This window comes from Hypanus sabinus, chromosome 10 (assembly GCF_030144855.1).
Source record: "Hypanus sabinus isolate sHypSab1 chromosome 10, sHypSab1.hap1, whole genome shotgun sequence".
Lineage (NCBI taxonomy): Eukaryota > Metazoa > Chordata > Chondrichthyes > Myliobatiformes > Dasyatidae > Hypanus > Hypanus sabinus.
The window spans coordinates 78,309,060-78,331,445 of record NC_082715.1 but is presented as its reverse complement, the minus strand read 5'-3'; the positions used below and the strand labels follow the sequence as shown (position 1 = coordinate 78,331,445).

Sequence of the window (22,386 nt, the reverse complement as noted above, 5' to 3'; positions counted from 1 at the left end):
ACCTTGGAAGAAAGGGAAGGAAGAGAGGAACCAGAGGGCAGTGAGAAGATAGGGTGAAAGGAAAACCAGAATGTGGAATGGAAAAGGAGAGGCGGAGGATTGACTTCCCCTCTGTACTGCTTGGTCTTGTGCTTAACAATTAAAAGATGAAGCCTGATTATGCTTACAGTGCAAGTATCTGCCTTTGGGTATGTGACAACAAGTAACTGATCCATGCAACTGGATCAGCACATCCTGTGTTTCTTTGTTAATTGATCTACCTAGTTTTAACTAATCGATAGGGGATTCCTCAGCCAACTTCAGGATAGGGTTATGCAGGTTTTGCTTTCAGTGACCTTATTTATGGTTTTCCATTTCCCATTAGTCAAAACAAGTTGATGCTCATTTCTAATCCAGTCTCACTCTCTGATGCCTTTGCCAACCTGAAGAGCTTAGCCATCCAGTACAACGGACTGACATGGGCCCAGGTAATGCTGATGCTGTTTCTTTCATGATCTGATTGAAGGGTTGTGACACAAGACTAGTACGTCTATGAGCTGCCTGCAAAATGTCACAATATATCTTCAGCACCACCTTTGCCTCCCTCAATACTGAACCGATTGCACAATCTCCAGAATCACTTTTATGATCTCTACAATGTTCCCACAATTAATCAGTCATACAGTACCAAAACAAGCTCTTCAACCTCTTGCAGATTAATTGTACCTGTCTTAGTTACCCCTTCATGTACTCTTCCTTAATCTACACGTAAACCAATCAGCATTAGGACTACCTCGAAGGTGAATCCCAAGAGTTAAAAGGCTTTCCAATAAAAATGGTGCAACTTTTGTTCACAGCTGTCACTGTTGCCATGTCAGAATATTGGAGCATATAGCACAGAAATAGGCCCTTCTGCCCATCTAGACTATGCTGGCTGTTGTTCTGCCTGGTCCCATTATCCCACACCTAGACTATAGCCCTTCACAGTCCTTGTATATTTATCCAAACTTTTCTTAAATGTTACAGTTGAAACCACATCCACCACTCCATTGGCAGCTTATTCCACGCTCTCACCACCATCTGAATGATGAAGTTCCCTTTTGTACATTGGTTCTTTGTCAATCTTTGTTTATATATAGTTTTTCATAAATTCTATTGTATTTCACTATTTTCCTGTAAATGCAAATAAATCTCAAGGTATTATACTGTATATGTACTTTGATTATAAGTTTACTTTGACTTTGACTGGGCTAATTCTGATCTCCCTGCAGGTTCTAGAATGTGCCCCAATGTGGCCAGTGCTTGAAAGAGCCCATTTGTCATCTAACACCATCTCTGTATTGGAAAGGTAAAACTAAATTTGTTTTGTATCTTTATTATATGCAATGCTTCACCATATAACAATTACAGCACGGAAACAGGCCATCTCGGCCCTTCTAGTGCGTGCTGAACGCTTACTCTCACCTAGTCCCACCAACCTGCACTCAGCTCATAACCCTCCATTCCTTTCCTGTCCATATACCTATCCAATTTTACTTTAAATGACAATATCAAACCTGCCTCTACTACTACTGGAAGCTTGTTCCACACAGCTACCACTCTCTGAGTAAAGAAATTCCCCCTCGTGTTACCCCTAAACTTTTGCCCCCTAACTCTCAACTCATGACCTCTTGTTTGAATCTCCCCTACTGTCAATGGAAAAAGACTATCAACGTCAACTCTATCTATCCTCTCATAATTTTAAATGCCTCGATCAAGTCCCCCCTCAACTTTCTACACTCCAAAGAATAAAGACCTAACTTGTTCAACCTTTCTCTGTAACTTAGGTGCTGAAACCCAGGTAACATTCTAGTAAATCTCCTCTGTACTCTCTCTATTTTGTTTACATCTTTCCTATAATTTGGTGACCAGAACTGTACACAGTACTCCAAATTTGGCCTCACCAATGCCTTGTACAATTTTAACATTACATCCCAACTCCAATACTCAATGCTCTGATTAATAAAGGCCAGCATACCAAAAGCTTTCTTCACCACCCTATCCACATGAGATTCCACCTTCAGGGAACTATGCTCCATTATTCCTAGATCACTCTGTTCTACTGCATTCTTCAATGCCCTACCATTTACCATGTATGTCCTATTTTGATTATTCCTACCAAAACGTAGCACCTCACACTTATCAGCATTAAGCTTCATCTGCCATCTTTCAGCCCACTCTTCTAACTGGCCTAAATCTGTCTGCAAGCATTGAAAACCTACTTCATTATCCACAACGCCACCTATCTTCGTATCATCTGCATGCTTACTAATCCAATTTACCACTCTTAGAACCCTTATTAAACAATGGAACAACATGAGCAATATGCCAATCCTCCGACACCATTCCCGTTTCTAATGACATTTGAAATATTTCTGTCAGAGCCCCTGCTATTTCTACACTAACTCCCCTCAAGGTCCCAGGGAATATCCTATCAGGACCCGGAGATTTATCCACTATTATATTCCTTAAAAGCGTCAACACTTCCTCTCCTTTAATCATCATAGTTTCCATAACTTCCCTACTTGTTTCCCTTACCTTACACAAATCAATATCCTTCTCCTTAGTGAATACCGAAGAAAAGAAATTGTTCAAAATTCCCCCCCTCTCTCTTGGCTCCACACGTAGCTGTCCACTCTGATTCTTTAAGGGATCAATTTTATCCCTCACCATCTTTTTGCTGTTTATATAACTGCAGATACCCTTTGGATTTACTTTCACCTTACTTGCCAAAGCAACCTCGTATCTTCTTTTAGCTTTTCAAATTTCTTTCTCAAGATTCTTCATACATTCTTTATATTCCTCGAGCACCTCATTCACTCCATGCTGCCTATATTTATTGTAGATCTCTCTCTTTTTCCAAACCACGTTTCCAATATCCCTTGAAAACCATGGCTCTCTCAAACTTTTAACCTTTCCTTTCAAGCTAACAGGAACATAAAGATTCTGTACCCTCAAAATTTCACCTTTAAATGACCTCCATTTCTCTATTACATCCTTCCCATAAAACAAATTGTCCCAATCCACTCCTTCTAAATCCTTTTGCATCTACTCAAAGTTAGTCTTTCTCCAATCAAAAATCTCAATCCTGGATCCAGTCCTATCCTTCTCCATAATTATGTTGAAACTAATGGCATTGTGATCACTGGACCCGAAGTGCTCCCCAAAACATACCTCCATCACCTGACCTTTCTCATTCTCTAACAGGAGATCCAACACTGCCCCTTCTCTGGTTGGTACCTCTACGTATTGCTGCAAAGAACTATCCTGCACACATTTTACAAACTCCAAACCATCCAGCCTTTTTACAGTATGGGCTTCCCAGTCTATATGCGGAAAATTAAAATCTCCCACAATCACAACCCTGTGCTTACTACAAATATCTTCTATCTCCTTACAAATTTTCTCCTCCAATTCTCACTACCCATTAGGTGGTCTATGATACACCCCTATAAGTGATACTACACCTTTCCCATTCCTCAATTCCACCCAAATAGCCTCCCTAGACGAGCCCTCTAATCTATCCTGCAAGAGCACCTCTGATTCTATCACACCTGAAGCAATGAAATCCAGGAATATTTAGTTGCCAATCACACCCCTCCTGCAACCATGTTTCACTAATAGCTACAACATCATATTTCCAGGTATCAATCCATGCTCTAAGCTCATCCACCTTTCTTTCAATGCTCCTAGCATTAAAATAACTGCATTTAAGAAATTCTCCACCTCTTCCTCTCTGTTTATCTCTAACGGTGCAAACAACTTTCTCCCATACATCTGTTCCTACACTCTGGGTCCTCTCCCCCCCCTGTATCTAGTTTAAATCCACTGGAGCCTCTCTAGCAAACCTACCTGCAAGAATATTTGTCCCTCTCCAGTTCAGATGTAAACTGTCCCACCAGAACAGGTCCCACCTTCCCTGGAAAACTGCCCAATTATCTATAAATCTGAAGCCCTCCCTCCTGCACCATGTCTTCAGCCATGTGTTGATCTGCACTATCTTACTATTTCTAAACCCGCCTGCACATGGCACTGGTAGCAATCCTGAGATTGCTATCCTGGAGGTCCTATCCTTTAACTTGATGTCTAACTCCCTAAACTCACCTTTCAGGACCTCCTCACTCTTCCTACCCATGTCATTGGTCCCTACATGGACCTTGACATCTGGCTGCTCAACCTCCCTCTTGAGAATACCGAGAACTCGATCTGAGATATCGTGGACCCTGGCACCAGGGAGGCAACAGACCATTCGGAACTCTCGATCGCTTCCACAGAACCTCTTATCTGTCCCCCTAACTATCGAATCCCCTATCAATACTGCGCTCCTCTTTTCCCTCCTTCCCTTCTGAGCTGAGGGTCCAGTCTCAATGCCAGAGATGCAACCACTGCAACTTGTCCCTGGTCGTCCCCACCAACAGTATCCAAAACTGTATACTTATTATTGATGGGAATGGCCGCAGGGGTGCTCTGCTCATTCTGTCTATTCTCCTTCCCTCTCCTGACAGTCACCCAGCTATCTATCTCCTGACTCTTAGGGGTGATTATCTCCCTGAAACTCCTGTCTATTTCTGTCTCTGCCTCCCGAATGATCCGAAGTTCATCCAGCTCCAGCTCCAGTTCCCTAACACGGTTTGTCAGGAGCTGCAACTGGATGCACCTTTTGCAGGTGTAGTCATCAGGGACAATTGTGCTCACCCTGACTTCCCACATACTGCAAACGGAGCACTCAACTGCCCTAACTTCTGCCTCCATTACCTACTCCTAAGCTAATTAGATTAATTAAAGGAACTTACCCGGCCTTACCTCACTTGGAGTGAAGCTCGTCCTCAGCCTCTGCTCACTTTTTAAATTCTCCCGCTGATCTCAGAGACTGACTTTCACGCGCTTGCGCAGTCGTACCCTGTTCAAACCTCTGCCTGTTCACGCCGAAGCCTGTTGAGCCAAAGCTGTCCCACTCTGCCTCAGTCCACTCCGACAATGGCTGCTGTATATGGCGGTCTTTTTTTTAAACCTTTGGCGTGCTACATCACGCGCCTGTGCAGTTTAGCCTCTTTTCCCCGATCAGTTTAAAAAAAAGGCTTCTCTCCGAGATGCCTTTACTTATTCCCTCTTCGCCTCTTGCTTCGATTTAAAAGCAATTTGATTCACACCAATGATAGTTGTGGGTCACAAAAGGAGGATTAGCTACCTGGCTGACTCAACTCAAAAGTTGCTTTAAACTGCGTTTTCAGGAAGATACTGGACTAAATGGGTCTGTGAAATTCATTCAAATGTCTAACTTTAGACAAAGCCTTCAGATTAAAACCTTGTCCATTAACTCTAGATCAGTGGTTTCCAAACTTTTTTTGAGTTGGCTTCCAGACCACAACCCCAGCACCCTCATTTCTTTTTCCAGTTGTTATATAAAAACTATGAATAGTTTTGATTTACAATGCACAGTAAAAGAAAATAGGAATGGCAAGTTCAAAGCAGTGACAAAGAATTGCAAAAATCAACTTCTCAACATCAGGCTGAATGTCACTCGGACGGAGTTTCAAATCCCTACAATTCAGTAAATTGCAGTCTGTTTCATTGCTTTGAAAAAAGTTGGGTGACTACTCTGAAACCACTTTCCACTAAATATGTTGGAAAGGCAATAAAGCACATTTTGACCTTTTTCCACAATGCAGGATAGCGTTCGGAGATTTCTTTCTACATCCAAAAGTCTTGGTATGATTTGACTGATTTGATAAGTCTTGACCGAACATTACCTTCCGTTCAAGGTCGCATCTTCTTCTGTTAATTCTTTATTACAAGTGTGCAGGAGTGGATTTATTACCCAATCTGGAATTTGGACCAAGAGAAATTCCTAAAATCTCTCTGACATGTCTTTAAGCAGCTGACCCATGTGGGCTGTGTATACTTGACAGTCATCATCCGGTATTCTTTCTTTCTCTTCCAACTCAGAGAGGCTCGGAAATTGGGAAAGGTCGAGATGGCCAATGTTACACTTAAATAGGGTTAACTTGGACATAAGTGTGGAGATGACTGATTTGACTTTGAAAAGATTCATATCATTTCCTTACAATTAAAGATTGATTTCATTGAACTTTGTGAATAATTCTGACAAATAAGCAATGTCATGCTTAATATTCTTTAGTTGATTACTGAATGAAGCCAACGAGTCTTTAAATAATGTTATCAAAGTTTCAGAAAGCACGTGTCGCAAGCAGTTTACTTTTGTGTGCCATCTGACTTCTGTGTACTATAGAAAGCGTTTAAGCTGTTCATCATTCTCAATATAAAGCTCTCAAAATAGTCGAGATTTGAGAGCAAGAGACTTGATTTTACTTACTGCTGTGATATCATTAGGTGAATTAGGTTTTTTGCGACGAGATGTCTGTGAGTTACACACTGAATGGTAAATGCGTTAGGTACAGATTTTTCAAGAAAGCAATAAACCCAACAGATGGGCTGTTGCACAAGCAGGAATGTTGGTGAGCAGAATGTCCTTCCCTTTGAAAAATTGCCCAACAACTCGAAATATTGACTCCCCCTTTGTATCTGTTTCTAGTCCCCTTTGCAGATAACAATTCTTGAGCCATGCTTTGAAGCAAACCTCACCAAGAAGCAAAGGGTTTTTGCCTGGCAAAGTTGACTGATCCAAATGCAGAACACACACTGTTACCCTAACTATGTTGTCCATATTCTGAGACATTTCATCTCTTCGTCTTTGAACAAAGTTGTCGCTGAGTGAAATCGCTTTAGTTATTTGGTCTGGTGACTTATGCAAAAATGTACTCAGAACCTCCCATACTGCTGGCAGAATCAGTTCTTCTCCAATTGTATGGGGCTTTCCCGATTTAGCAATGAAATGTTGTATGAAGGCCATCACTGTTTTGTTGTGAAGTGCTGAGAAACATGTTTTTGAAGTGTTTTCCATTTCTGAAAGTTTTCACAAAGTGACAGAAAATAAGCCGTTCTTGTTTGCTTATTAGAGTGCATTCTCTTCAAATGTTCAAGGAGCCTGGACGGTTTCATTACCTCATTTGAACAGCATTTTCACACAACAGACTCATTGTCTGGTGTTTGTTGCTTGATGCTGGTATAAATCCATATTTCAGATACTCCACACTACACTGTCTACACCTTTTTTGTTTGGTCTGTTTCTGCTGTTTTGATTATGGATCAGTGACTGTGGTCAATCGTTTATTGTTTTAGTCCAACCTCAAGCGCTGTAACCAGTAAAGTTATAATGTCATCGTAGTTCAGGAAAACCTGGCTCTTTGCCTAAAGGTACATAACGTGGGGCAGCGATATCTCAGTTGGGCTGTGGGCTACAGAAATGCGGGACCATTCGGGACTTTACCCCAATGAACGCCGTATCACAGGAATTGCTTCACTGTGTGAGTAGAATCTGGGAATTGTACTAGATAACACTGCACTACAGTAGTAAACAGCAATAATGCACAAGCCAGGACCAAAAATAACACAATTTCTTTGGGCCAGATTTTTCACGATATGCCAAATACAGAAGTGTCACATACAACACGCTGGAGGAACTCAGCAAGTCGGGCAGCATCCCTGGAAATGAGCAGTCAACATTTCGGGCTGAGACCCTTCGTCAGGCTTCGTCCTGACGAAGGGTCTCAGCCCAAAATGTTGTCTGCTAGTTTCCATGGATGCTGCCCGACCTGCTGAGTTCCTCCAGCTTTTGTACGTGTTGCTTTGACCACAGCATCTGCAGTGTACTTTGTGTTTACAGAAGTGTCACATCGCTTTTCAACAACTATAACATGCTTCAAGCAAAGTAAGAGAACAATGGGTTAGCAAGAGTTGATTATATGATCTCTGTTGTCAATTATGAGACACTGAGGATGAAATGCATATAATAATTAATTTCTTAAATTAAGACTGTAATCCTTCAGCTGGCCCCTTGCTACCGAGCACCCCCTCACTGGCCCCTTTATCACCTCCTCAGAAACAGCCACTGCCCTCTAGGGGATGATATCACCCATTTTGGGAACCATTTTCGTTCATGCTTCTTCCATGTAGGCTTAACATAAATCTGTTCACCATTTTGATCATTTAATCTTTAGAGTTGTAATATTGAAGCTTGCTGTGCATCATTCATTTGGTTGCTGCTTTATGTGCAGTTAATTTCTGGGTTTTTGAGCCATTTTCCCTCTTCCTCCTTTCCACCCTCACACCAATCTTATTCCATCAGAGATGACTTTTGGATAAACCATGGGCCCAAAGTTTAAGCAGATTTAATTATGAGGTCATTTGCACTGTTCTTGATCCAGTTGAAGGATTAAAGATGATTAAAGGATATGCCGAAAGAAACAATTTCTTTTGGAATAAGGGACATGACACTACATGACAGCATGATGGCAAATGGGTGACAAAAATGGGCTATGTAGGAGGGAAGGGTTGGATTGGACTCAGAGCAGGTCAACATCATGAACCAAAGAGCCTGTACTGTGCTGCGCTGTTCTCTTTTGTAAAGTTAGAGCTAAGGTCAGTAGGTTTGCACACAGCATAGAGGAAGACTGGAACTTATGCCGAGAAATTTGATGGGAGGATGGAAAATTTCAAAACTCAAGATTGAAAAATGTTTAAGAAGTGTTAAGGTTTTGAAAAACCAATGCTGATAGATGAAATTAGAGAACTGGCAGATCAAAGTAACTGTTGGGATGTGCAGGAGAGGCTGAAGCCTTTTCCTTGGCATTAACTGCTGCTCACCTTCCAGATCCACTGTCAAGTGACAGCTCTTCAGCTCCCAGTGACGAACTGGAGGAAGTCCTCTGGTCCAAGCAGCTTGTCTCACTTACCGAGACACCTCCAGTGCCATGACGTGTGACGTGTTTGTTCCACCCCAAAACTATGTGATCTCAGTGCTAAAAACAAAAGCCTTCCGATATGAGAGAAATAATCTATGAAATTGCTCTTTGATTCTCTATGGCTTATTAAAGATAATCCAAGAGTTGAGTCTGTGCTGGGTGAGACCCTAGACTCTCTGTTCTCTGTTCTGCCTGCATGGGCACTTTAGCCAGAACTACTTCATTCAGAAAGTGGTTCGAGTGTGGAACAAGCTGCCAGCAGTAGTGGTTGTTGCAGGTTCGATTGTAACATTTAGACATTTGGATAAGTACACAGAACAGACGGGTACGAAGGGCTATATTCCAGGTGCAGGTTGATGGATAAAGAGTAACAGTTCAGCATGAACTAGATGGGCTGAAGGGCCTGTTTCTGTGCTGTAGTGTTCTATTATCTCTATCAGCAGGAAGTCCCTCAGTTGTACATTGCTTGATATAATACAATATTTTGTAGCTAGTTGGTATATCCAAAATTGCTTTGTACTTTTCCTGAGATGGAACAGACTGTGTTTATGTGTGAGTGCGCGCGCGCGCTTTCTACTGCATTGTTTCATTAATCCTGTGCCTTGTTTCCAGGCCAGTTGGAGTTCTGCAGAACCTGACGTTACTGGACCTCAGCTCCAATCCACTGGCTGGTGCGGATCAGCTAATCCACTGGCTGGTGCGGATCAGCTGGTGCACATTGCATACTTGCCAAGGTTAGAGGCTGTTCCTTGTGTTGGAGCTCCAAGAGAAACCCACCCTCACCTTTACTTGCCGTGTGAAGGATCTGTGTGTGGAAACCCACCCTCACTTTTACTTGCTGTGTGAAGGATCTGTGTGTGGATCTTTACTGGACCTGTCACTGCCCTCAGAAACCCACCCTCACCTTTACTTGCCGTGTGAAAGATCTGTGTGTGGATCTTTACTGAACCTGTCACTTCACTCAGAAACCCACCCTCACCTTTACTTGCTGTGTGAAGGATCTGTGTGTGGAAACCCACCCTCACTTTTACTTGCCGTGTGAAGGATCTGTGTGTGGATCTTTACTGGACCTGTCACTTCCCTCAGAAACCCACCCTCACCTTTCCTTGCCGTGTGAAGGATCTGTGTGTGGATCTTTACTGAACCTGTCACTTCCCTCAGGAACCCACACTCACCTTTACTTGCCGTGTGAAGGATCTGTGTGTGGATCTTTACTGAACCTGTCACTTCCCTCAGCACATAAATGCAGTTCTTCCTCCATAAATTAACTTCCCTTGGTAATGTTATTCCAAAGCACCGTGTTATTATTTGGAGGTAAATTACTCTTTTTTTTTTAACTCCTTCATTTTTTCATTGACATTTATTGCTGATACATTCAAAGCCATGGATTTTGCTGAATCCAAAATTTACTGCAGTGTTTCTTGCAGTACCACAGTGACTATTACAAGAGACTTCAAGGTGCAGTGAAAGACCTTGTGTATGTCACTAGAGAAATGAGCGTTATTTTTTTCTTCTCTTCTCTTCCTTTGTTTTTTCCCCCAATATTAAGAGCTTTCTTGTTGTAATAACTACACAAGGGGACAATTTCAGAACCTTTAGTTAAATACTGTGGAAATTTTCAATTTGGGAATCTGCCTCATGGACCCTGACTTTCACCATCAGAGTAGGTTATGATTTAATTCAGTTTAGCGATCTCACTTCTCTGTCGTTTCAGATTGGAGCAGCTCATATTGTCAAATACTGGGTTAACCTCATTGTATTTTGATGATGTTCAACCAGGTATGTGAAAATTAGTACATTTAGAGAATTTGTTTTGGTTTTAATCCTCTTGCCCTACAAATCATAAAAGTTGTGCCATCAGACTCTGAAATCTATCTGCAGTAGCTTAGAAGGAGGTTTTTCTAACCAGTATCAGTCTCATCTCTGCCCACGTGGGTACCAGGTGGTAGCTGAGAGCAACATCTCTTTTCTTTTTCATAAGACCATAAGGCACATGAGCAGAATTAAGCCATTCAGCTCATTGAGTCTGCTCTACCATCTGATCATGGCTGATTTTTTAATCTCACTCAAGTCCATTCTGCTGCCTTCTCCCTATAATGTTGAACAATTTATCAACCTCTGCTTTAAATAAACTGAATATCTTGGCCTCTACAGCCATCTGTGACAATTAATTCCACAATTTCACGCCTCCGACTAAAGGAATTCCTCCTCAACTCTGTTCTAAAGAGATGTCCTTTCATTTTGAGAGCTGTGCCCTCTGTCCCGAGAATCCCCCTCTATAGGAAACATCCTCATCCATTCTATCGAAATCTTTCAATATTCAATAGATTTCAAAAAGATCTTCATTCTACTAAACTCCAGGTAGTGCAGGCCCACAGCCATCAAATGCTCCTTATATGTTAACCCTTTTATTCCTGGGATCATTCTGGTGAACCTCATCTGGACCCTCTCCAATGCCAGCACGTCCTTTCATAGGTATGGGCCCAATAATTGCTCACAGTAGTCCAAATGCAGTCTGACCAGTGGTTTTTAAAGCCTTATATTTTTGCTTCTATATTCTAATACTCTCAAAATTAATGCGAACATTTCATTGCCTTCCTTACTATTGACTCAAGCTGTAAGTTAATCTTTAGGGAATCCTGCACTACGACTGTCAAATTATTTTACTCCTCCAATTTCTGAATTTGCTGCCTGTTTCACTTACTTCTGTGCAGGGTTGGGAACTGTACCAATGGTCTCCAATTTAGATCCACTAACAACAAGTTTATAAATATCAGATGCCTATACTCTTTGGATTCCATTGGGGAGCTGCTAGTTAATTTCTGTATTGGTCCCTTCTGCAGAGACATCCTAATCTGCAGTTCAGCTGGAAGTCTTCCAGTACTCAATGAATTCTCTTCATTTCGTAGCTGGTAAATAGGTTTATTGTCAGATTTACTGAAATACAGTAGAAAAACTGTTCATACAGATCAATTCATTACAATAGTGCATTGACGTAATATAAAGAAAAACATTAATGATGCAGAATGAAGTGTTAAAAGTACAGAGAAAGTGCAGTGCTGGTACACAGTAAGGTGCAAGGTAAGGTCACAGTGAGGTAGGTTGTGAGGTTAAGTATGCATCTGATTGGACTGGGACAACACTGTAGTGTAGTGGTTAGTGCAATCACTTTACAGCACTAGTGATCACGGATTGGGGTTCAATTCTCACCTCCGTCTGTAAGGGGTTTGTCTGTTCTCCCCGTGACTGAATGTGTTCCTCTGGGTGGTTCCACATTTAGTAAGTTGTGAGAATGCTATGTTGACATCAGCTCAAAGTGCTGGTAAGTATGCTGACGCTTGTGGCCTACCCCCAGCGCATACTCCGACTATGTTGGTTAATGACGCAAAACAGTGTATCTCGTTGTATGTTTTGATGTTTGTGTGACAAATAAATCAAATCTAATTTTTATCTTTTGTTCCCTGACAGATGGTAAAACAGCAATGTTTCCCAAATTGAAATCTCTGGCTATCGACAAGAATCGAATAGCAGAGGTAAATATTTTTCTATAAACTTCATTCAGTAATGCAAAAAATGGATATACAGTATATCTGTCCTTTTTAGTGCAGAGTCCAGGTAGGAAGGGGTTGTTTCCTTTAGATGGGATATACGGAAAACCTATTTACCTTAGTGGAGAGGTCAACAGTGAGAGGATTAGAGACATTTATTTTAGCTATGTCAACAGTGATGATACTCTCTATATTACTGCAGAGAGGGATGATAACCAAGAGAAAATGTACTTATTGCTGAAGACCGTTAGCCTACTGAGCAGTAAAAGGGAATGTGGATGTGGGATGTGGGAATAAGTTTTTGATGTCTGCCAAGGACGCAGCGGCAGCATGTCTGGTGGTTCTGTTCCTGGTGGTCACATCTACTGACTGATGCCCACAGTCTGTCATGCCTTAGGAACTAACTAGAATCAGATTTAATATCACTGGTGTGTACTGTGTGAAATTTGTTGTTTTGCTGCAGCAGTACATCGCAATATGTCATAATAATTTTTAAACAAGACATTAATTACAATAAGAAATAAATATATATAATTAACTTCAATAAATAGTGCAAAAGACAGCAAAAAATGGTGAGGTACTGTTCGTAGGTTCATTGTCCATTCAGATATCTGATGGTGGAGGGAAGAAGCTGTTCCTGAAGAATTGAGTGTATGTCTTCAAGCTCCTATACCACCTCCTTTGATGGCATTAATGAGAATATGATGTGTGCTCGGTGATGGGGGCCCGTAATGATGGATGCAGACTTTTGAGGCATCACCTTTTGTGGGGAGGCTAGTGCCCATGATGGATCTGGCTGAGTTTACAAGTTTCTACTGCTTTTTCCGATCCTGTGGAGTGGCCCCTCCTTACCAGATGGTGCTGCAACCAGTTAGAATGCTCTTCACAGTTAATCTATACAAATTTTTGAGTGCTTTGGGTGACATATCAAACCTTCCCAAACTCCTAATGAAATATAGCTGCTTTCATGCCTTCTTTGTAATTACGTCAGTATGTTAGGCCCAGTATACATTTTCAGAGATGTTGACACCCAGGAACTTGGAACTGCTCACCCTTTCCACTACTGATCCCTCGATGAGGGCTCGTGTGTATTCCCTCAGCTTCCCCTTCCTGAAGTCCTCAATCAATTTCTTGGCCTTACTGACTTTGAGTGCAAGATTATTGTTGTGCCACCACTCAACCAGCTGATCTATCTCGCTCCTGTACACCTCCTCATCACCATCTGAAATTCCCCCAATAGATGTGTCATTGGCAAGTTTGTAAATGGTGTTTGAGCTGTGCCTAGCCACACAGTAATGGACGTATAGAGAGTAGAGCAACCAGCTGAGCCGCATCCTTGCGCTGCAAGTAGTCAGTTTGTTAGGGTTGAATGGCACAGTAGCATGATGGTTAGCATGCTAAAGTTCCAACAGTCACCGATCAGCTTTCAATTCCCTCTGCTATCTGTGAGGAGCTTGTATGTTCTCCCCATGACCACACGAGTTCCCTCCTGGTGACAGGTTAGTAAGTCACATGGGTGTAATTGGGCAGTACGACCTTGTTGGGCTTGTTACTGTGTTATTATATATGAATAATAAATGAACCCAAACTCAGCTTTTGTGCAATGGCCATACGTGATGAGGGGGATGGGTTTACTTTCAGGTTATAATGGGCTACTTAACACATAGTTGAATATTATGAACATGGATGGAACAGCAGAATCGTGGTTAGTGCAACACTTTACATCGATTGGGGTTCATTTCCTGCCATTATCTGTAAGGAGTTTGTATGTTCTCCCCGTGACCACGTGGATTTGCTCCAGGTGCCCCAGTTCCCTCCCACATTCCAGAGTAAGGTTGGTGTGTTGTGGGCATGCTACGTTGGCACTGGAAGCATAGCGATACTTGCAGGCTGCTCCCCAACACATCCTAATGGCCCCAACAATGCTGGCCATTGATGCAAACAATGCATTTCAATGTATGTTTTCGTATACATGTGACAAATAATATTAAGTGTAAAACTTTAATCTTGTTTGGCTAAAGTAGCAAGGATTGAAATTGATGTGCTTTTCAGCAGAGATGATAATTGAGCCTTAAGTTCTCTTCCATCTATTTTAACGACCGTATGACATAGGAGCAGAATTGGGCCATTCAGCCCATTGAGTCAGCTTCACCATTTAATCATGGCTACTTCATTATCTCTCTCAACCACATTTTCTTGCCCTCTCCCCATAACCTTTGACGCTCCTTCTAATCCAGAATCTGTTAACTTCTACTTTAAACATCCCCAATCACTTGACCCATGAGTTGAATATTTAATATTCAAATATTTAATATTTAATGGTTCACAATAATTTAGTGTGTCTAATCTTAGTGGGAGAGTATGTTTTTGTTACTTTTAGCACTTTCATAGTACTTTCAGATTCAGATTTATTTATCACATACACATAGAAACATACAGTGAAATGCGTCATTTGGGTCAACAACCAGTACAGTCCAAAGATGTGCTGGGGCAGCCCATGAATGTTGATACATACTCCCATGCCAACATAGCATGCCCGCAATGCTCAACCGAAGAACAGCAGCAACAACAACAGACGAAATCAGTCTCTCTCCCCCTCTCTGCCTCCTCTCTCCCCCACTCTCTCCCCCCCTCTCTCCCCCCCTCCCCCCTCCCCCTCTCTCCCCCCTCTCTCCCCCCCTCCCCCTCTCTCCCCCCTCTCTCCCCCTCCCTCCCCCCTCTCTCCCCCTCCCTCCCCCCTCTCTCCCCCTCCCCCTCTCCCCACCTCCCCCCCTCCCCCCTCTGCCCCTCTCTCCCCCCTCTCTCCCCCCCTCCCCCCCCTCTCCCCCCTCTCTCCCCCCCTCTCTCCCCCCTCTCTCCCCCCTCTCTCCCCCCTCTCTCCCCCCTCTCTCCCCCCTCTCTCCCCCCTCTCTCCCCCTCTCTCCCCCCCTCTCCCCCCTCTCTCCCCCCCTCTCTCTCCCCCCTCTCTCTCCCCCTCTCTCTCCCCCCTCTCTCTCTCTCCCCCCTCTCTCTCTCTCCCCCCTCTCTCTCTCTCCCCCCTCTCTCTCTCTCCCCCCTCTCTCTCTCCCCCCTCTCTCTCTCCTCTCTCTCCCCCCCTTCCTCTCCCCCCTCTCTCCCCCCCTCTCCCCTACTCTCCCTGAGACTTGCCACCTGTATAGACCTCTGATCCAGGTGGGATCTCTGGTCTCCTCAATGTCTGCCAACACTACTTCCAGGGCCTCTGATGTTTAACCATGGAGCATTTCGACCTCTTCATTTACTACCCCTCATCTCTAATTCCCCTCAAACCTGTCCCCTAACTTCCCATGCTGCCCCCAAAACCATCCCTACGAACCTAAATAAAAAGGCCATCACATCTCAGTGCTACTGTGACCAGATTGCCTTGCATTATACAGCACTGTTAATGTAGTACAGGCAGTCCCCGGGTTACGAATGAGTTCCGTTCCTGAGACCGTCTTTAAGTTGGATTTGTACGTAAGTCGGAACAGGTACATCCGGTATTATTTAGCATCAGTTAGTTAAACTTTTGTCTTTGTATATAGTATATATTTTACCTTTCTATGCATATAAAACACTTAAGAAACGTATGTATTCCAATAATCAAACCACTGCATTGCTTAGTAATAACTGTAGCTTTCATTGGGGCAGGGCCTTTCACATCCTCCATTATTCTCACCTTATCCTTTAAAATTGTTCTGATTGTTGACTGACTGTAGCCTAACGCTTTTCCAATGACCGATGATGTTTCACCTCTTTCCAGACGCTTTATTATTTCCACTTTATTTTCAATTGTGATTGCTTCCCGTCGCCGGAACAGAAACACTGCGGGCGGCGGGTCCCAAGCTCCGCTGGGTCCTAAGGACCACCGCACTGAGACAGGCTAAGTGGGACAAGTGGGGGCTGTGCTGGGTTTGGGTATTTGATCCGCCACAATATTCCACGTGGGAATTTAAACTGGAGGTGGCAGTGTTTTTTTTTAACGAGGTCGAGTTGTGAGCTCGACATCAACCCAGCACGGATGGTACGGAGTCACTGGATCGACATCAACCCAGCACGGATGGTACGGAGTCACTGGATCGACATCAACCCAGCACGGATGGTACGGAGTCACTGGATCGACATAAACCCAGCACGGATGGTACGGAGTCACTGGATCGACATCAACCCAGCACGGATGGTACGGAGTCACTGGATCGACATCAACCCAGCACGGATGGTACGGAGTCACTGGATCGACATCAACCCAGCACAGATGGTACGGAGTCACTGGATCGACATCAACCCAGCACGGATGGTACGGAGTCACTGGATCGACATCAACCCAGCACGGATGGTACGGAGTCACTGGATCGACATCAACCCAGCACAGATGGTACGGAGTCACTGGATCGACATCAACCCAGCACGGATGGTACGGAGTCACTGGATCGACATCAACCCAGCACGGATGGTACGGAGTCACTGGATCGACATCAACCCAGCACGGATGGTACGGAGTCACTGGATCGACATCAACCCGGCACGGATGGTACGGAGTCACTGGATCGACATCAACCCGGCACGGATGGTACGGAGTCACTGGATCGACATCAACCCAGCACGGATGGTACGGAGTCACTGGATCGACATCAACCCAGCACGGATGGTACGGAGTCACTGGATCGACATCAACCCAGCACGGATGGTACGGAGTCACTGGATCGACATCAACCCAGCACAGATGGTACGGAGTCACTGGATCGACATCAACCCAGCACGGATGGTACGGAGTCACTGGATCGACATCAACCCAGCACGGATGGTACGGAGTCACTGGATCGACATCAACCCAGCACGGATGGTACGGAGTCACTGGATCGACATCAACCCAGCACGGATGGTACGGAGTCACTGGATCGACATCAACCCAGCACGGATGGTACGGAGTCACTGGATCGACATCAACCCAGCACGGATGGTACGGAGTCACTGGATCGACATCAACCCAGCACAGATGGTACGGAGTCACTGGATCGACATCAACCCAGCACGGATGGTACGGAGTCACTGGATCGACATCAACCCAGCACGGATGGTACGGAGTCACTGGATCGACATCAACCCAGCACGGATGGTACGGAGTCACTGGATCGACATCAACCCAGCACGGATGGTACGGAGTCACTGGATCGACATCAACCCAGCACAGATGGTACGGAGTCACTGGATCGACATAAACCCAGCACGGATGGTACGGAGTCACTGGATCGACATAAACCCAGCACGGATGGTACGGAGTCACTGGATCGACATCAACCCAGCACGGATGGTACGGAGTCACTGGATCGACATCAACCCAGCACGGATGGTACGGAGTCACTGGATCGACATCAACCCAGCACGGATGGTACGGAGTCACTGGATCGACATAAACCCAGAACGGATGGTACGGAGTCACTGGATCGACATCAACCCAGCACGGATGGTACGGAGTCACTGGATCGACATCAACCTGACGCGCTCGGGAGCGTCTGTCACTAGATCAAACTCGGGAACCTCCGTCCTCCAGCCCGGCGCTGATCTCATTGCGCCACCAGCCAACCGGAACGGTGGGGTCGGGGTCAGGGTGAATCTTGCTAACAAAAATTTAAACCAAATACAAATTTACACACACAACACAGTGTCAATGGCAACGACTTAAAATGGCAGACGACATCATGACCGGACTTAAAGTGGTGGACGGCATCGCGATCTGACTTAAAATGGCGGACTAAGTTCTCCTTCCTCAGTTCATAAGTACGAGTTGTCCATAAGTCAGACGTTCGTAATTCAGGGACTACCTGTAGAATGTCTCCATTTGCTTCATGTGAGCATTTGTAAACAATATAACTGAGTCAAAGGAACAGAAATTAGGGTGAGGGCTGTGGATAAAAGCAATAGACTTTAATGAGGAGAATAGTTAAGAAACTTCACGATAGGTCTTTACATTTATGATGAAAGCACTGGGCTTAAGTGACTTTATATCACACGTTTTGGACTGGGATTCCACATTTGGGAATTGTGTTACTCCCTTGTTACCTAGAAGTGTATGTAACAGCTAAAATGAACAAACTTCCTTAAATATGACAATGTTGAGCTGATTAGGAAGTTGAAGATTTAGGCACGTTGCCAAAAATAGAACTGGGCATTTCGGGTATATTACTAGGAAATACTTTGATGTGCAGAAATTTGTGGAGCTGTTTTCAGTAAAGGACTGTTATGTTCTTTTGAGTTTCTGGCACCAGTGCACCCTGCACCTCTGGCTTCCCTTGTATCCTTCTCCTCACCTGCAGGTCACCTCCCTCTTCCTTCCTGTTGTATTTGTAACTCCAAAACTAATCGAAAGAAGAACACAGAAGAGTCGGAGATAACGCATGACGTGCACTTATCATGTGGTGGTGTGATGACATATACATTCATGTATTTCTACATATAACCTGTAATGAATAATTCAAACAAACAAGAATGCTAAATCAAACAATATATTTTAAAATGTTACTCAAATATTGCTGAAAGAGTAAATGCACAACTCTCCTCCCTGCTTAGCTATAAGTTTCAACTCAATAAAGAATGCCTCTTAGATTATAGTATTACACACACACACACACACACACACACACACACACACACACACACACACACACACACACACACACACACACACACACACACACACACACACACACACACACACACACACACACACACACACACACACACACACACACACACACACACACACACACACACATTCTTGTGGAATAATGTCTTTCCTGACAAGGGGGTTGGGGTCACTGCTAGCATGTGAGACTTGTGGCTGTGAAACTGTCTCACGTTCTGGGGCTGTAGGAGTTGACTCTAGGATTTGGACGGCTCTGAGTGCCTTTCTTCTGGACGTGTTGGCATCCTGAACAGTGCACGGTAAACTGCTCAATCTGCTGATCTATCCCAGGCCACCAGACAAAGCTTAAATAGTACAACAACTCTCAATCACTGCATTAGGCAATGGTTGTCAAGGGCAAGTTTATCCCAGTGCTGGTAAAAATGGGTTTTTCCCAGCCCTGTTTTGGGTGGCCATGTAAGCCTGAGACAGTGTGAGGTATTTTCTGGTTTCTCTTTTGATCATCTCTCCTTCAGTAGGGAGACTTATGACTTGCATTCGGGAGAATACATCGAGGAGTTGTTCTCTTTTGTAAATTTTTCCATTATTTACTTTTCGGAGGTAAATGGGACAATCCATCAGCATATCCATGATTAATTGTCCTCTTGAATTCAGTCTTGTAATTGTGTCCTCCAAGAAACAGAGCCCATCTCTGCTGTAAATGGAACACCCTTCTATGGGTTGAAAATGGACACTGGTGGTTGATGATAAATAATGAGGGTGAACTCTCTCCCATACAAGTACAGGTTGAAACATTTTACACCCCAAACCAGGCTCAAGGCCTCTCTGTCAGTCTGCACATAATTTTCTTCTGCAGTGGTAAGGGAACGTGATGCAAAGGCTATGAGCATTCACTTCCATCATGCATAACGTGACATAACTGCACTTGTGCCTTAAGGTAAAGCGTCACAGGCAAGCTTCACTGGACGATGTGAATCATAATGTGTGAGTACAGTGTTTAGCACCCCATTTCCTTTACCTTTTGCAGACACCTCACACCGCTTTGTCCTTTACCTGATCTATAGTATGAGTTTAAGGGATGGAGCACAGTAGCCAGGTTTGGCAGGAACCTGTTACAGTCATTGACAAATCACAAAATGGATCTCAATTGTGACACTCCTTTGATGGTGGAGCATCTAACACGGCTTGGTTTTTCTCAGCGCACTTGTGTAAATTTTATGCATCAATGGTGTGACCACAGTAAGTGATGCTTGGTTAAAAGAATTCACTTGTTGCCTATAATCTTCTAACCTTTTTAACACTTTTGAGATTTTGGAGATGCTCCTTGTCATCCTCACTGGTAACAATCATGTTATCCAGGTAACAGTGAGTGCTTGGGCAGCCTTGCAGCATCTGGTCCATAGTTTTCTGCCAGAGCATAGGTACAGATGCTACCCCAAAAATGTCTATTATATCAATAAAGTGAGTGTTTTTGGTGAGAAACAACTCTTCTTCCATCTCTCTCTATAGGTAGGCCTCAGCTGTCCACTTTGCTGAAGTGCTTTCATCAGTTTACTGAGATATCCTACCTCTACCCTGGGCAAAAGGTGTTGATCTACTTTCAGTACTGGGTTGATGGTGACCTTCAAATCACCACAGATCCTGAAAGACCCATTCTTCTTGGCTACTGGGATCACTGCTGCTACCCATGGGCTCCACTCAACCTCGGAAAGAATTCCTCGGCACTGCGTGATCTTGCTCACTGGCTATTTTATTAGGGACAGTATAAGGAACCGGATGGGCTTTGCAAAACTTTGTTATGGCATTTTCATTTAACACTATTTTACCCTTGATATGTTTGAGTTCTCCAATGCTAAGTTTGAACACATCTGTGGCATAATCCAGTACCTTTCTTAATTTACTTCCAGTTAACAGGGGATGTGGCGGGCGGATGGATCTCCAGTCAAATTGTAGTTGTCTCAGTCAATGTTGGCCCTCCTGTTTTTACCATACACAAGCCCAGTGTGGCTTGTTGGTTGTTGTATTTCACTGTTACAAATGTCATTCCCACAGGAGTCATCTTTTCTACAGTATGAGTTTTTTGTTGGTGTCTTTGAAATGCCGTTCAAACTTGTTTGTGAAATGACTGAAGCAGTGAGCCAGTGTCCAATTCTATTTTGATTAATCTGGTGTAAGCCATATTGCTTGTCTACAATTAGTTATCACATTATAAATCTCAAGGCTACTCAGTCCTTTGTCATTCATTATTATCAGATTTTCCATCAATAGCATGCAGATTAGTGCATTTTTGAAACAGCAGCTTGACTTTTTAATCTTTTTCTCTAACCCTGTGCAGTCCATTTAGTTTTGTCTGCCTGACATGCTCTTTGTATGTGACCGACTTTGTTGCACTTTCTGCGTTTCATCTTTAAATCTGCATTGGTCTGGTGAATGTGAGCCCCTGCCCCAACAGTAACACAATTTGCTCAGACAGGCTGGTTTCTGTTTAGACATTGCAATTTCGTTCCACTCACTTTCATTCCTGACCGCAACTCAGCAATTTCAATTGCTCTTTTAAATGTAAGTTGTGCTTCAATCAGGAGCCATTTCTGAATGCTTTCTTGAAAGATCCCATAAACTAAAAGATCTCTCTGTTTGTCTTTTCAGTGATGGGCTTAATGATAATGCTCAGACAATCTTTTCAGTTCAGCCACATAAGCTGAAATGGACTTCCCTTCATTTTGGTTTTGCTTATGAAAACTAAAAGGGTTCTGCAATCAGCAATGGTTTTTGTTTTAAATGTTCTTGCATTACTTTCACGATGTTAGCAAAACTCAATTTGGCTGGTTTGGTTGAAGCAGTCAAACTTCTAAGGAAAGTGTATGCCTTTAAACACACCACACTCAGCAAGATTGACACTCATTTTTCATTGGCTATTTCATTTGCTTCAAAATACTGCTCAATTCACTCAGTGTACATATCCAGTTATCTGTATTGTAATTGAGCACACAAGAAATATTACTGAAATATTAGATACACAATACTTCATTTTCTCTAATGGTCCACTTTCTTCTCCTAACAGATCTCCACTTCAGCCTTTTACCTCTTCCATCGATCATCTCCCAGCTTCTTACATCATCCCCCTCACGTACCACCTCGTATGCCTCACTCCCTCACCTACCACCTCGTACGCCTCACTCCCTCACCTACCACCTCGTACGCCTCACTCCCTCCCACCTACCACCTCGTACACCTCACTCCCCCACCTACCACCTCATACTCCTCACTCCCTCACCTACCAACTCGTACACCTCACTCCCTCACCTACCACCTCGTACTCCTCACTCCCTCCCACCCACCACCTTGTACACCTTACTCC

General features: G+C 43.7%; 1 protein-coding gene across 1 annotated transcript in view; it reads left to right on the top strand.

The window, feature by feature from the left end:
* tbce (tubulin folding cofactor E) overlaps positions 1-22,386 on the top strand; it is a 68,147-nt gene that overhangs the window by 25,164 nt on the left and 20,597 nt on the right. The window contains 6 exon segments of the mRNA XM_059982162.1: positions 365-467; positions 1,251-1,327; positions 9,453-9,522; positions 9,525-9,574; positions 10,555-10,619; positions 12,309-12,373. Of these exon segments, the coding sequence (XP_059838145.1) occupies positions 365-467; positions 1,251-1,327; positions 9,453-9,522; positions 9,525-9,574; positions 10,555-10,619; positions 12,309-12,373 (430 nt within the window).